At 42.9% G+C, this 17,467-nt stretch overlaps 1 protein-coding gene across 1 annotated transcript in view; it reads left to right on the plus strand.

Annotated features, from left to right (window-relative positions):
- Positions 1-17,467, plus strand: part of LOC139386990 (PH domain leucine-rich repeat protein phosphatase 1-like) — a 70,571-nt gene that overhangs the window by 49,016 nt on the left and 4,088 nt on the right. Inside the window, exons 3-13 of the mRNA XM_071132920.1 lie at positions 597-722; positions 1,263-1,411; positions 3,656-3,802; positions 6,531-6,758; positions 8,324-8,526; positions 8,769-8,829; positions 11,328-11,423; positions 15,657-15,812; positions 16,630-16,830; positions 16,974-17,136; positions 17,257-17,387. Coding sequence (XP_070989021.1) covers positions 597-722; positions 1,263-1,411; positions 3,656-3,802; positions 6,531-6,758; positions 8,324-8,526; positions 8,769-8,829; positions 11,328-11,423; positions 15,657-15,812; positions 16,630-16,830; positions 16,974-17,136; positions 17,257-17,387 — 1,661 coding nt within the window. The remainder of the gene's footprint in view (positions 1-596; positions 723-1,262; positions 1,412-3,655; positions 3,803-6,530; positions 6,759-8,323; positions 8,527-8,768; positions 8,830-11,327; positions 11,424-15,656; positions 15,813-16,629; positions 16,831-16,973; positions 17,137-17,256; positions 17,388-17,467) is intronic.

The following is a 17,467-nucleotide window of genomic DNA, read 5'->3' on the forward strand; positions in this document are numbered from 1 at the left end:
CAGAACGCGTCTCCTTCCTGAGCGGTATGACAGCTGCGTGGTCGTATGGTGTCTATACTTGAATACTATTGTTAGTACAGATGAACGTGGTACGTTCAGGCGTTTGGAAATTGCTTCCAAGGATGAACCAGACTTGGAGGTCTACAATTTTGTTTTTGAGTCAAGCAGAGAGGCACTGAGTTTGAAGGTAGGCCTTGAAATACATCCACAGGTACATCTCCAATTGACTCAAATGATGTTAATTAGCCTATCAGAAGCTTCTAAAGCCATGACATCGGGAATTTTCCAAGCTGTTTAAAGGCACAGTCAACTTAGTGTATGTAAACTTCTGACCCACTGGAATTGTCATACAGTGAATTATAAGTGAAATAATCTGTCTGTAAACAATTGTAGGAAAAATGACTTGGCTCAGGGACCAAATAGATGTTCTAACCGACTTGCCAAAGCTATAGGTTGTTAACAAGAAATTTGTGGAGTGGTTGAAAAACAAGTTTTAATGACTCCAACCTAAGTGTATGTAAGCTTCTGAATTCAGCTGTATGTCTTACCCTTAAGGTGTGTGTGTGTTTTCTCTTGCCCTAACGCTGTGTGTGCAGGTGGAGGAGGTGAAGAAGCACAGCCACTCCCTGGCGTTCAGCTCAGCAGGGCCCCAGAGCCAGACCTACTATGTCAGCTTTGACAGCTTCACTGAACACCTGCGCTGGCATAGACACGCATCCAAGGTACATTCACACAGTGTGCAGAGGAGTACAGCTCTGAGTGGCACAATATGAGATCCACAATAGCTTCCAGAGGTGTAACACATATATGCTCACTCTCTCATGATCTCTCCTCTACCTCATCCAAAGTGATGTAGGCCAAAGCCAGAAAACCTATTTTCTAAATATTATCAGGGACGAGCATGTCATGGAAGCCCAGGGGAACACTCAGAATAGAACCTGGAACTAGGAGGAGGAGTGGCACAAGCACAAATCAGACTGTAGAGTAGCTAGTTAATCATGTTCAGTGTGGGGAGTATTGTAGAGTACGGAGGTAAGGCGAGAATTGTGGAACTGGATTAAGTATTCAGTAGGATGGGCCACTATGACAGACAGCAGTAGATGTGCAGTAGATAGTATGTGGCCTGTTTCCTGTCTCACTCACGGTTGACATCCTGACTTTCTCATTGTAAAAAGCTTGGCACACACACATCCCAGCAGTCGAGATAATCATGTTTGACACCAGGTTTCCCTTTCTTTCCATCCCCTCCCCCGGTGGGTCAGATGGTGTCCCAGAGGATCAACTCTGTGGACTTGTCCTGCTGCAGTCTGGAGCAGCTGCCTCCCAACCTCTTCTACAGCCAGGACCTCACCCACCTCAACCTCAAACACAACTTCCTCCCCACAGACCACCGTCTACACCAGCTACAGAGGTAGGTGGTACCATCCAGGGGAAAGGTCTGGGCTGGAATTATATGAGATTAGTTTTATGGCCTGGTACTAGGCTTGGCCTGGTAAGGTTGCACTGCCTTGACGGATCTGGGTATAGCATGGTTTGGCTGGGCCACAATAAGGTAGGGCTGGAGCTAGACTGTGCTCGACTAGACTGGACTAGCCTAAATTGGAGTGGAATTGTCAGAATAAGGCTGGGCTTAAGATGAATGAATAGGGTAGTGTCAGTCAGTTGGCTTAGGACAAGGCCTAGTGGAGCTGGGCAGGGTAAGGCTGGCCTGAGCTGGGTTGGTCAGGACAGGGCCTAGTTGGGTTGGTTTGTCTACTAGAGTAGCCCAGACCTGTCTGCCTCTGCAGGGAGGCTTTTAATATGGCCTGCCTCCCTCCTTCACTCTCCCTCTCAGTACTCCTCAGAGGGCACCATCTGGCCCCAGATTAACCTAATATAGCAGGTGTAAAAGAAACGCCTGAAAGTAGATCCCCCCCCACATACTGGTCTTGACCTGAAGAAGAAGAAAAAAATGTCTGGGAAGGTCCTGCACTGTCCAACCAATCCAGTAAATGTGAAGGAGAAGTTAAAATGGAGTGTCGCCTTGTTAACGTCCAAAAGCCTGTGTCACGTCCAGGCGCTCTTTCCATTTTCCCTGAATACCGGAACAGACTCGGCAGTGGCTAGCCCCAGATTAAAGCATACAGCCAAGACGTACTGTACAGTGTGTGTGGGTGTGCTCGCACACCAGTCACAGCCCATTTTAGGATACTAGCCAGAAAATGATTTGCCATTTAACTGCACGTGCGTGTCCTTGTACTCTGAGAGAAGAGCAGAGTGGGGAATTGTGTGTGTGTGTGTGTGTGTGTGTGTAATTGTGTGTGTGTGTGTGTGTGTGTGTGTGTGTGTGTGTGTGTGTGTGAGTATATTGGGTTGTGTGTGTGTGTGAGAGAGAGTATATTGGTGTGTGTGTGTGTGAGGTTGGTTGAAAGCTGCAGAACTGGGGCCTGGAGAATCCTGAAACAGTGGGTTCCTGTTTGATCATTGCAGATTAGAGTAGTGTGTGAATTTGCCCTTCCGACTATGAATACACATTTGCTCTCTTCATTTGACCAGCTTCTCACAGCAGGAAAATAATCTTTCTGCAACAGGAAATGTGAAATATTATGTGGATAATAACTCATGGACATTTTTGTAGGGGTTGATACATTTTTTGTTAGGGCAAATCAAGTCTGACAATTAAGTGGAAATTAGAAACTTTAGAAGCCTACAAGTTTGCATTTCCTGTTACAACAACAGACTGTATGTGCCAGGACCAACAGGTTCAAGATGAAATGAGGCTCCTGCATGGCATATAAGGATTTGCTGTTTCATATTCTGGGGATAATTACCATTTAAAAGACAGACATGACAGATGAAAAGCTGCTAGTTTGGTGCCTAAAATATGTGGTTGTTTATGTATGAGAGTTTAATTGCTACAGAGCATCCCTGCTGGTCAGACACAGACAGTTTTGTACTAATGAGTATGATATATACAATAGTGGAGAGCGAGAGGAATGGTAGTAATGAAAAGAGATGGTGTGAGATGATGACTACACAGGTAGTGTCTTTTCTCTCTCTCTCCCTCTCTGTCCCAGCCTCCTGGCCTCCCTCACTTAGCTGGAATTAAATGGCCATGCAAATCAGTACCCCTGTCATCTAGCTTCCCTTTTCCTCCTAACAAATGATGAAGGGTGTGCCTGCCTGCCTGCCTGCCTGCGAGCATGTGTGTGTGTGTGCGTGCCTGCCTGCGAGCATGTGTGTGTGTGTGCACGTGTGTGCGTGCCTGCCTGCGAGCATGTGGGTGTATTTGTTTGTGTGTGTGTGTGTGCAATTGAATGCATTACCAGACTAAAAGGCAGCAGACTTGTTTGTGAGGTTATCAGCTTTGATGCTAACATGGCAAACGGCCCATGAGGGGTGGGTTATGCATCCTCCCGTCCCCTAGGGATGACTTGACTGAAGGTCACTGATCTACTATAGGACATTAAGCCACTTGCCTCTGATGTTGCTACTGACAACACGCTCTGCTTGTTCTCAACATGACAATGTGAAGGTTTCCACTATGATGTGCTGAAGGTTCTGTTTCTATTTTCTTTTCAACTGTTGAGTCAGACCACTGACTTCTTTCTCTCTACCCACATCTCTTTTCGCTCTCCTCTCACCACCACCCCTCTCTTCTATATCTCTCTGACAGGTTCTCTCGTTTGCGGAGCCTCAACCTGTCTAATAACCAGCTGGGTCAGTTCCCCATGGCCATCTGTGACATCTCCACCCTCACCGAGGTCAACCTCAGCTGTAACTACCTGACCAACGTGGACCAAGCTGTGGGATCCATGACCAAGTAAGATTCCAGAAGTGTCTAGGGGTCAGGGGGCATATACAGAGACACAGGCTCCTTCCCATGGCACCCTATTTACCATAGTGTGTGATGCTTCAGACCAGAGCCTGCGGGGTTAACTTCATGGGGTGATATTTGGGACACATATACAAGGGGTCAGAGGGAATATACATAGATGTCGAGGTAGATGTCACCCTTAACCACAGTTCTAGGATCAGACGACCTCACCCCTAACCTCCTAAAGAAGAAGACATATTTGACCCTGTATCAGTGGTTAGGGGCAGTATCCATCTACTCCAGACACCGTCAGGAGGCTCTCTGAAATGTTCTGAATATATGAAATACAATAAATATTTAAGAGGTTATTGTCTGATGATCTGACAGGGGAAAAGGGATAGTAGTTCAGAGTGGGGCATTAATCCAGGACAGGAGAGAGAGACTGTGATAAGGTGATGCGTGCTTCCTCTCAGCAGAAGCATAGCTGAGCACCTCTCCTCTCATATGATGGAAGGATCTGGAAAACAGCCTATGGCTTCCCCAATAAGCCCTCTCAGCCTCAATGCTAATGCTGCCACCTACTGGCTGTAGCGAGGTTGACCTTAGTATCAGAATGTGGTGAAGAACGGTGTTCAATAGGGACTTAACAGTTTGTAATGAAACTCTTTTGATTTGTACTTGATCACCATGCAGTGGAAAGGGATTCCTGAAAGAACAAGAGAAATGTCAGAAAAATCTGAACTGATTTGTACTCGGGGCTCTAAACTGCGACCATTTTGGTCGTATATAATCCTATATATTTTGCTGTGCTGCCTGATATTTTGGGAGCACCCGTGCGAGAAAACATTTTACCCATATAATAATTGTTGTAATGGTTAGGCTTCGCTGAACCGTTGTTCCAGAGTGCCCTAGAGGAAAGGTGTTACTGTGAAGGCTGCACCATTACCAAAAAGAAAAGTTTGTTTCTAGCGCAAACATTTCAAAAGATATGACCCATATTACCAGCGCAATGTTTTACATTCATAAACCATGTTGCGGGCCGTTCTAAAACTGCTCCTGTGCATTATGTGACACCTTGTTCAGTCATGTTACTTCTTTAGCTTCTTAGTTAACAACCTGGTTACTTTACCAGTACATCCAAACATGTGGGGCACAGAAATAAAAAGTGATAGCAAAGACAGGACAGTATGAAGATGGGCAGAAACTGCTTTTTCAATAGAAATTCCCAGTAACGCTTGTAGGCGATGTCATGGCGACATTGGCTAGCTAAGCTCATACGCAGAAAAATGCAATCGGGGCTAATTGTCATATGGCTGACCCCATTTACACGTTGACTTTGTCCATCCACACCAGACGTGATCAGGACACGCAGGTTGAAGTTGAAATATCAAAACGAACTCTGAACCAACTATATTCATTTGGAGACAGGTCGAAACACATATGAACCATTCATAGACATGTAGCTAGCTAGCTTGCTGTTGCCAGCTAATTTGACCTGGAATATAAACATTGGGTTGTTATTTTACTTAACATGCACAAGGTCCTATTTTTTGTGGATCTTGGTTGATTTTTTTTTTTTTACACATTTTGAATCACAAAATGGTGTGTTCTCTCAAATGAGGGATTTCAGTAACAGATAGTTTCAGTCAGAAATTGATGTAATTATGTTGCAGCTTCAGCAACACGGACAGTGTGACGGTGCTGTTATGTGGTGGTCGCTGCAGCATGGAGGAGAGAGGCAACCCGTGCTAGTAACAGTCACTCGTTGTCATTTTTTTTTAAACACAGTGCAGCAAGTCTGAGCGCGGCCCCAGCACAATCAAATCAATTGTGGTCGGACTCCCTCAAGTAATTTGTGTCTTAATTATTTCATCATACAGTGCGCTTAAAGCATCAGACAAGCTCAGTGCATATACTTGATTTGATTGAAACACATTGGATGTGTCTATATGGAAAAATACGCGTGTGAACAATCAGCACAACTCGGATATAACGTTTCTGAAATGCCACGTGCGTCCCCTTAATTCAGTGCATTTGCAACAACCTAACCATTATGACACTTATATTCGATCAAATAAGGTTCACGTAGAAAATTAGAGATTACATGTTTTGTTGCCCAAATTCGACACTCATCATCCACCATACCAAAATTGCTCAGTTTGTGGACTTATTTTCATGAATAGATTTTGGGCAGAGTAAACCCTCTTGTCATAGGAAATTAATGAATGACAGATCTCTTGGATATTGTCACTCACAAACTTGACTTTCTTAAAGAGACCGTGTTCAATTTTCAATGTAATGCATCAATATATAAATAGTGCTTGTACACGATGTAGAAACCTAATATTCCACCAATGAATTTTGTAACTTCAATGACAGGTTTTTGCATAAAAATGTCTTTACGGGGTTACATGTATGATTCTAGGGTACAACGTGTGCTTCAAAAGTAGCTTTAATTCATACAATATAAGCCTAATAGAGGCTTATACTGCAATCAAATAAAACATGTATTATTTGTTGGTGCTCCGTAAATGTTTTGTTGTGCTCCTAACTTTTTAAAGCTGGGGGCACCCGCACCCTCTCTGAACTATATAATGCTTCTTCTATGTGCAGAGTCATTCTGATGCATTATAAGTTTTTCACATGAAGTTAAAGTGCTATCTACTCACACCATGCTCTCCCTTCCATCTCTCTCTCTCTCTCTCTCTCTCTCTCTCTCTCTCCCTCCCTTCAGTCTGCAGACGTTTCTCCTGGACGGTAACTGTCTGAGTGAGTTACCCAGTGAGCTGGGCTCTCTCCAGAGACTGGGCTACCTGGGACTGTCCTTCAACCAGTTTACCCACGTGCCCCAGGTGCTGGAGCGGCTGACCTCCATGGAGAGACTGTGTATGGCTGGAAACAGCCTGGACACACTGGTGCTGCAGAGCTTCAGACTGCTCCGGTTCAAACATGTCGACCTACGGTATGCGGCTAGATAGATAGACAGGCAAGCAGGCAGAGACACTCTTGCACTCTTTATTCAGATCCTATCTCCAGTCACAGTGTATCTTCATAACAAGCAGATAACAGGCTTTGCACCCAGCTCAAACCATCTGGTGTCCCATTTTTTTCCCATTGCATGTACAGAAATGGCAGATGCATGGAGACTTGGTCACAAGATGAACACCAAGCGTCTTGTGATCTGATCACAATGTATACCTAGCCGGAATCACGTCTAAACACCTGGTGGGAAACATTTCATCTCACTGATTTTGGTCACAATCCAATCACACAATGCTTATAATCCCATCCATGTGTAGACACGTTTGACTGGAGTTACAGCATCTCTCTATTGCAAAACTCAAACTGAGAGGAAGCTATACTGTATGAGTCGAAAACCAGACAAACAGACAGTCACTATGAAACAGAACCAGGCTAAACAGACAATGGGTATGGGACAGAACCCGACTAAACAGGCAAAGACACAGAGGTCAAGGTACATGTTGCCTTTAGAAGAAAAAGAAACGCACACCTATTAAGACAAGGTGCTGGCCAGCGGAGTGGAAACTTGAAAATAAAAGAGAGCCGCACACTCTTGGAGCTCAGATGCAAAAATTTAATACCAACGTTTCGACAGCCAAGCAGCCAAATACCCTGATGAAGACAGCTTGGCTGTCGAAACGTTGGTATTACATTTTTGCATCTGAGCTCCAAGAGTGTGCGGCTCTCTTTTATTTTCACATGTTGCCTTTAACCACAGATCTAGGATCAGATGATCTCACAGAATCAGGCTAAACAAACAGTCAGTATGGAACAGAACCACCCTAAACAGACAATTAGCTTGGAAAAGAACCAGGCTAAACAGACCGTTAGCTTGGAACCAGGCTAAACAGAGTCAGTTCGGAAAGTCTCGTAATTATTACTAGAGCGGTGTTCTCCGTCCTGCTTGGCAAAGAGCAGGCCTTGAGTGACTTAACATTATTTGTCTAGTTAATACATCACTCCTCACAGTGTTAGGAGATAATGTGTATTTTCTCTAGATCATGTTCTCAAGCTCAGGACCAAAGATCACACATGAGTGTAGATAGAGATGATGATGGTGAGATGTGTTCTGTTCTTTTTGTCGGTGGGTGCAGCTTTTTCCAGTCTTGTACAAAAAAACGTAGAAATTTGCCAAGTGTCAGGTCAGTTAATGAGTAACCCTGATGGTGAATACGCACTGATAGGGCCGTTGAGGTCAGACCTTAAACCTGAAGTATACCTTTGTGAAGTCACACATCCTATATGAAATATCAGACCATCTATTGAAGATTGATTCAATATACTTAATGTGTTAATTTCAATAAAACTCAGGTGTCAACCACAAAATGACAACCGGTCATCAAAGTTGATTTCAAATCGAATTCCCTTCAGTTGACAACTCTATCAAGTATCCATCCATACAGACATTGATTTTAATCTGACGTCTGTGTCCGGAGGGTTAATTATGCTACGGACCATACTGCCTACTGTACAGTTATGTGAGAGCTCTGACCTCTGTGCCATCAGGCTGAATAAGATCCGGGTGGTGGTTCCAGACGAGCCAGACCTGCTGAGACATGTGACCCAGCTGGATGTGCGTGACAACGGGCTGGAGGAGCTGGATGCCTCCCTGTTTCCCCACCTGGAGGTCCTCCACTGTGAGAGGAATCACATTGTCACCCTCAAGGCCAAGGGCTCTATGCTCAAGGCTGTCTACGCACAGAACAACGGTGAGTCCCCAGTTAGAGTCCATCTATGCCTGCTGTACTTGTAATAGTGTAGGTTGAAGTTGCCCCTAGACACTGATCTTGGGTCAGTTTAGCATTTTCCACACCAACAATTACAGTTAGGATTGGGGGAGTTGAAACAGCCTGTGTCATTCTCAATCTCCGTCACTGCATTTCTCTGTCACTACCTAGCTACAGTATCTGGTTCCATTTGTCATGTCACACATGCTTGTTGTCTTCTACAGATCTACAGGAGCTAGATGTCAGTCCAGTGCCATCCAACCTCACCTACATGGACATCTCCAGGTGAGGTCAATGCCCTCATATAAACACACTCAACATTGCTGAAAATACACAAACTCTCTTAAAACCTCCTCTGGATAGGACCCTTCATCTCAGTTTCCGCCTAAAATGACATACCAAAATCTAACTGCATGTAGCTCTGGACCTGAACCAAGGATATACATATTCTTGATACTATTCGAAAGGAAACACTTTGACGTTTGTGGAGACGTGAAATTAATGTAACACAATAGATCTGGTAAAAACAAAGTGTTTTCTATTTTTCTATTTGTTCTTCATCTTTGAAATGCAAAGGAAAGGCCATACATTGAGATAGGAAGGATACTTTAGAAGTTGCCCACAACATACATTCAAGAATGAGAGAGCTACATAATATTTAGTATGAAGTCTCTCAGGTGTCCCTCACGAGTTTGCCCAAATTGGTCAATTGATACATTTTCTAGTACATAGCTGTAGAGAACATAAAAAAATGCTACCACTAGAATTCAAGTTTACTATTACTTATTTTATTGAACCTTTATTTTAACAGGGGGTGAGCCTGGCATTAAATACTTTTACGGATGAGCCCTGCATCAAACATCAAATACACAACACATATCTAAAAACATATACAGTTGAAGTCAGAAGTTTACATACATTTAATCAGTTTTTCACAATTCCTGACATTTAATCCAAGTAAAAAATTCCCTGTCTTAGGTCAGTTAGGATCACCACCTTATTTTAAGAATGGGAAATGTGAGAATAATACTAGAGAGAATGATTTATTTCAGCTTTTATTTCTTTCATCACATTCCCAGTGGGTCAGAAGTTTACATACACTCAATTAGTATTTGGTATCATTGCCTTTAAATTGTTTAACTTGGGTCAAACATTTTGGGTAGCCTTCCACAAGCTTCCCACAATAAGTTGGGTGAATTTTGTCCCATTCCTCCTGACAGAGCTGGAGTAACTGAGTCAGGTTTGTAGGCCTCCTTGCTCGCACACGCTTTTTCAGTTCTCCCCACAAATGTTCTATAGGATTGAGGTCAGGGCTTTGTGATGGCCACTCCAATACCTTGACTTTGTTGTCCTTAAGCCATTTTGCCACAACTTTGGAAGTATGCTTGGGATCATTGTCCATTTGGAAGACCCATTTGCTACCAAGCTTTAACTTCCTGACTGATGTCTTGATGTTGCTTCAATATATCCACATAATTGTTCTTCCTCATGGTGCCATCTATTTTGTGAAGTGCACCAGTCCCTACTGCAGCAAAGCACCCTCACAACATGATGCTGCCACCCCCGTGCTTAATGGTTGGGATGGTGTTCTTTGGCTTGCAAGCCTCCCCCTTTTTCCTCCAAACATAACGGTGGTCATTATGGCCAAACAGTTCTATTTTTGTTTCAACAGACCAGAGGACATTTCTCCAAAAAGTACCATCTCTGTCTCCATGTGCAGTTGCAAACCGTAGTCAGGCTTTTTTATGGCGGTTTTGGAGCAGTGGCTTCTTCCTTGCTGGGCGGCCTTTCAGGTTATGTCGATATACGACTTGTTTTACTGTGGATATAGATACTTCTGTACCTGTTTCCTCCAGCATCTTCACAAGGTACTTTGCTGTGCTGGGATTGATTTGCACTTTTCGCACCAAAGTAGGTTCATCTCTAGGAGACAGAACGCGTCTCCTTCCTGAGCGGTATGACGGCTGCGTGGTCCCATGGTGTTTATACTTGCGTACTATTGTTTGTACAGATGAACGTGGTACCTTCAGGCATTTGGAAATTGCTCCCAAGGATGAACCAGACTTGTGGAGGTCTACATTTTTTTTCTGAGGTCTTGGCTGATTTCTTTTGATTTTCCCATGATGTCAAGCAAAGAGGCACTGAGTTTGAAGGTAGGCCTTGAAATACATCCACAAGTACACCTCCAATTGACTCAAATGATGTCAATTAGCCTATCAGAAGCTTCTAAAGCCATGACATCATTTTCGGGAATGTTCCAAGCTGTTTAAAGGCACAGTCAATTTAGTGTATGTAATCTTCTGACCCACTGGAATTGTGATTAAGTGAAATAATCTGTTTATAAACAATTGGTTGAAAAATGACTTGTGTCATGCACCAAGTAGATGTCCTAACCGACTTGCCAAAACTATAGTTTGTTAACAAGAAATTTGTGGAGTGGTTGAAAAACGAGTTTTAATGACTCCTACCTAAGTGTATGTAAACTTCCGACTTTGTGTGTGTGTGTGTGTGTGTGTGTGTGTGTGTATATATATATATATATATATATATATATATATATATATATATATATATATATATATATATATATATATATGAATATGCAACCATTTGAACAACTGCATTAGCATGAGAAGCAAAAATGTATTTTACTATCTAAAAGTGGATATTTTCCTTCCAAAAACACTTGTGGAAGAGACTGTAAGAGGTTAAACCCAACATTCTCACAAAGTCTCCTCAAACCTGACCCCTCTCTCTCTCTCGCACCCTCTCTCTTTCTGTAGGAATCGTATGGAGGCTGTCCCAGAGTGGCTGTGTGAGATAAAGAAACTAGAAGTTCTGGACCTCAGCCACAACCTTGTTACTGAGCTCCCAGCACGGTCGGTCTCTCTATCACTCTCTCCCATTATATCTCTCTTTCACTCACATTCTCTCTCACAGCATAGCCAGTTTCTCTCCATGTTCCCTGCTCCCAATGTCTCACTACTGTCAAATCTATCTTTCTATTCTCCCAATGGCTCTGTCTCAATTATCTTAAACAGCTTGTCTGCTTCCATTCATAATCACTAATGTCAAAGCACTGGACGGGTATTCCACCATGTTGATTCAACCTCTCATGTCCTGCCAGATCAGTGATCATGGAGCGAAGGACACAAGGAAAGGAAACAAGGATGCTTGTTCAAACTGTTCAGACACAACCAGTGGTCTCATTGACTCCTCCAGTCACATGGCATTGTGTATAGAACAATGAAAGTAAATGGAATATTGCATATCTGTGTGCCCTGCTCATGGACAGTACTGTCCCTCACCAAGCACAATAGATCAACCTGATAGTTACAACCATCCCATTCTCTCTAACTCTCTTTTTCTAACCCCCCCTCCCCACATTGTGAGAAAAACATCTTAGTGCCCTCCCTCTTGACAGCGGAGACCATTTTTTCACATTTTAGAGTTAATTTTATGCAATTCTGCACATTTTGCCATGGGATATATAGAAAATGTTGTAGTTTAATCAACGTTTTCTGCAATTCTATATATTTTACCATGGGGTAGATAGAAGATTTAGCAATTTTATAACTAATTTCATGTAATTCGCTAGCTTATTTCCTGCAATTTTGCCATAGGGTGGAGAGAAATGTTTACAGTTTTCTGACTGAGATTGACTAACAAAATCAATGGGGGCCCCCCGGCCGGTAATTCAACCATGACAACAAGTTTAGATAGCTGACCTCTAGCTTAGCAATGTAAAAACTGCTGCTGCACAACCAAATTTAGATATTGTACTATTCTATCTCGCAACAGTAAGTTGAGAACCCCGACTGAGTTCCCCCAAAATTTCAAATGTAAAAATAAATATTTTGGGGGGAGGTTGATCGGAGGGCCTTCAGTTGTCCATCTCTGCTTCAGATGATCCTTCCTTCTCTCTCTCCCTTTCCCTCTCTATACACAGTTCAAATCTAATTTTAGACACACACTCACACACACCGACCCCATTAGACCAGCTGTACTGTGACACTGCATGCGTGTTTGCCTAAACTGGGTGGGAATAGAAGGCATGATGGGGGTGGGGCAGGGATGTTGACGTGCAAACAGAAATGAACAGTACCTCTAGTAGAGCCTGCAGCTGAAATTCATTCTGACACTTCCTGAGTAGAAAATAGAACTGTACAGTGCATCTCTTACAAGCGTACTTTCCATGTCCCCACTCCTTTGTCTTTAGGGACAGTTAAACATTTACTGGGGAGGGCTGGTCCAACTGGAGGTGGCCCCCCCCCCAACATTTAAAATAGTTTAAAACGACTCTCCCCTTGTACTGTAAAAAAATAAGTGCACACCCTTCCCCCTCATATAATGAATTGAAAATGATGTTTACGACGACATGTAACAACTGTAGCAGCTCTGTGTTTATAAATGTGGATATTGACTTTGCCACTTCAGCATGCTTTTGTGGCGCCGTCGATGCTGTGCGGGGCTACGGGCCAGAAGCTTGAGGTTTTGCCTGTTTAATCCATTTTAAAATAAGCCTGTAACATAACAAAATGTGGGGAAAGGGTCTGAATACTTTCCGAATGCACTGTACACTACGATCAGAGCCTGCTGCAGAGAATGATCAGTTAGGTGGAACAACATTTTTATTAGGGCGGCGAATAGCCAGGGACCTCACGGTACAATATTATCACGATACCTAGGCACCGATATGATACAGTATGTATTGCTATTCTCATGGTTCTATATGTATTGCGATTCGATACCGGGATTTTATTGCGATTTGGTGTTACAAACATATTGCTCACCATATGTTTGCTACAGAGGGACAAGAAAATGAGTTTTGATCAGCCATGGAAATGAATGTGCTGAAAACACATGGGCTCCCTATTTAAAAAGAAGATGGAGAACAGGCTACAGTATGAAGGAGTTTTGGTGCAGGTACAGGCAACTAGCGCCAAAATAATATTGCGATATTGTCAATACTATATATCGTCAAAAATAATATCCAGATACGTAACTGTAGTAATTTCTTCCCCCATCACATATTTATAATTATATTAAAAGTTTCAACAATTTCAACACATTTTCCAACAACAGGCATCTGTGCCAAAGGACCATAACCAATAAGCAAAGCATACCAACTTCGGCTGCTTCAACATCATGGTTTGTGTTTTCAACACCACAATCTGCAAAGTTTGGATGCTTAATTATATTTGGGACGAATGTACGCAGGTAGCCTACAGGAGACTTTTTAAGTGGCCTAATCAGCTTAAAAGATTGTGACTGGTTGTGTTTATGCCACACATAAAATGTAATACATTTTCAAAGTTAAATAACAAATATTTTGACAATGTTGAAGCGTTACGGGTTCTACAGTAGGTGCACCAGGGATAGCCGCTCGCATTGGAGAGGAGGCAGACCACGTTAAAGGACAAAATCCACCCAAAACATCATTCCTATTAGTTATAATAACACTATGTGAGAACAATGTGAGAACAATATTTTTTGTGAACAAATGTTTCATTTTGTCGTTATAATAAGGTTGGTAGCAACATGTGAAAATCATTGTGTAAATATGTTGCAGCTCAAGTCGACTATAAAACCCACAATGCAATGCTCTCTCTATGGGCTGGCTGGCTAGCCAGCTAGGTAGCGAGCTAGCTAGCAAACGTATCTACACACAATAATACCAAAGTCAATACCAGCATGTCGCTAATTAGCTGTAAAATCTCCTAAACAAACTGCAATTCCAATTTAGGAGTCTACAATCTCACATTGTTCAACCTGCAGATCGATGTGCCTCACAGAGTGGAGTCTAACATTCACAACGGCACCATGCAAGGCACCCTGGACTGAAGAGGCAGACAAATATGAGAAATGTGTTATACCCTCCGTTAAATCGCTCATTTCTCAGGGTAGGAAAATCGCTAAAATATGATCAATGGCTCATTCGAGAGAAGTCAGATTTTGAAGATGTTGTCATGTATGATCGACGTTTTTGTGATCTAAAAGTCGTGTTCGATATTCACTTCCAGTTTAGTGAGAGCGACTTTATCTCAATGCTACGTGGTACCGGCCAAATGTCTTTCTGCTTGAACGGTAATATCTCAAATACACATGGAAACATGAATTGACCCAGAGAATCAATATAACATTCAAAATGGGTGAATCTTTACTTTAAGCTTTCCTGAATAACTGGGCCTGCTGGGAGCGTATGTGGCCAGATTATTATAGAACGATTTAGGAAAATAATGATGCAACAGCACATTTCTCAGTATCAGAACTGAAAACACAGCCAGACTGACCTTCTACACTGCCTTTCGAGACCATTATAAACTGTTGAGAGTAGACTAACAACTGATCCAAATTAAAATCACAGGGCTTTTGCCACGTTATTCAAATAACATATTCACTGCCGTTTACAGCCTAGAGTAGAATTCTGTACTTGCTTGATAACAATAATGCAATTATTCATTGCAATGTGTTCTAGGCAAGTCTAGGTAAGATAATTGTATCGTCCCTAAACAAGACCAATAGGGAAGCTGTTTGAGCTGCGTGTCTCATGTCTTCACTGTTCTTTCATGCGCAATGACGCACCTGGTCTCTACACTTATATTGAACATTTGTGCAGCTTTGTAGGATTGCAAGTTAGCATATTACAGATCTGGACAAACTATCCACCTACCACTATTGTCACTTTGAAAGGTGGATAGAGGGCAGGATAGACAGTTAGACTGGTAGACTATATTGGCCTGTGGTATAGTTAGTATGTGGAGAAGTGCAGTGCATAATGGAACCTCCAAAACATCTTGATATAGGGGAGGTGCATGCAAGCAGATGAGGACATATGTTTACAATGGAAGACATTTTTAGTAAAACCTGCACATTTGTGAATGTGAACCCAGGAAATAAAAGCACTACCCTCCCCTGTTATTTCACCTTTCCTTAACTTTTTTTATTAGTGCAGATGGCAGAAAAGAGAAGAGGAAGCCACTTTAAGCTATTGAGATGCAGCTCTTGTTTCTCTCCCTGTCTGACTCTGACTATTGAGATGCAGCCCATTGTTACAGTGACACTGTTACTGATTGTGATACTGATGTCTCTCCACTCCCCCCTACTGGCAGGTTGCTGTGTAGCAGCAGTTTGAGGAAGCTGAGTGCAGGACACAACCACCTGCAGAAGCTGCCTGAGAGAGTAGAGCGCCCACTACTGGAGGTGTTAGACGTACAACACAACCAGCTAGCAGAGCTGCCCTGCAACCTCTTCCTCAAATCTGACAGGTAACACAATATTATAGACATACACTGTGTACAAAACATTAGGAACACCTTCCTAATATTGAGTTGTACTCCCTTTTGCCCCCAAACAGCCTCAATTCGTCAGGGCATGGACTACAAGGTGTCAAAAGCGTTCCACAGGGATGCTGGTCCATGTTGACTCCAATGCTTCCCACAGTTGTGTCAAGTTGGCTGGATGTCCTTTGGGTGGTGGACCATTCTTGATACACACGGGAACTGTTGAGTGTGAAAAACCCAGCAGCGTTACAGTTCTTGACACATTCAAACCAGTGCGCCTGGCACCTACTACCATACCAAGTTCAAAGGCACTTATATCTGTTGTCTTGCCCATTCACCCTCTGAATGGCACACATACACAATCCATGTTTCAGTTGTCTCCAGGCTTAAAAATCCTTCTTTAACCTGTCTCCTCCCCTTTATCTACACTGATAGGAGTGGATTTAACAGGTGACATCAATAAGGGATCATAGCTTTGGATTCACCTTGTCAGTCTATGGCATGGGAAGATCAGTTCTTCCTAACATTTTGAACACTATAATATAGGATGTTAAAACTTCAATGAATGTGATTACATGGTAGTGAATGAAACTCATTCAGTGTGTTCAAAAAATAAATGAATTACATGCTGGTATTGTTGAGATAAAATATGACCTGTGTTTGTTTCAATAGAGCATGATGACAAGAGGTCAATTATTACCCAGTTATTGACTAAACATGTTAATACTGTGACAATTTATTACACCGGCAGAATATGTGTAATGGTTGAAAGACTGACACCTGGGCTCACTTCCTGTTTCAGTTTGCGGTGCCTGAATGCCTCGGCCAATAAGCTTGAGCACCTGCCTCCCTCCAGCCTATCAGAGGAGAGCAACAGCATCCTCCAGGAACTATACCTCACCAACAACCGACTGACTGATAAGTGTGTTTCCTTACTGACGGGACACACACACCTCCGAGTACTACACATGGCCTACAACTACCTGCACACCTTCCCTGCCAGGTGAGTGGATAGATGTAGGCTACATACTGTATACACACACACACATAAAATAACTGTTGTTACTCTCATTTTTCTTTTTCTACCACACTTACAATATACTGTCTCTTCTAGGTACATATTCACTGACTTTTCCCCCTCTGTAGTAAAATGGCAAAGTTGGAGGAGCTGGAGGAGGTGGACCTGAGTGGGAACAGGCTCAAGACGGTGCCCACCACCATCATGAACTGCAGACGCATGCACACACTCATTGCCCACTCCAACACCATAGAAGTCTTCCCTGAGGTCATGCAGCTTATGGAGATGAAGGTAGGACAGTCAGGCAGGCAGGACATGCGCACGCGTGTGTGTGAATGCATGTATATTCATGTGTGCGTGTGAGGATGGTTGTATATTTCTGTGTGTTTTAACCCTCTCCTCTCTCCACAGTGTGTAGATCTGAGCTGTAATGAGCTGAGTGAGATCAGCCTGCCTGAGATCCTGCCTCCTAAACTCCAGGAGCTGGACCTGAGTGGCAACCCTCGCCTCAACCTGGACCACAAAACCCTGGAACAACTCAAGTAAGTCTTCTATTAGTGTAGACAAATTGTGAGTAAAGATGCATTTAATTATTTAGTTTGCCTGTGTACCTGTTCCTGCA

Source organism: Oncorhynchus clarkii, chromosome 28 (assembly GCF_045791955.1).
Source record: "Oncorhynchus clarkii lewisi isolate Uvic-CL-2024 chromosome 28, UVic_Ocla_1.0, whole genome shotgun sequence".
Lineage (NCBI taxonomy): Eukaryota > Metazoa > Chordata > Actinopteri > Salmoniformes > Salmonidae > Oncorhynchus > Oncorhynchus clarkii.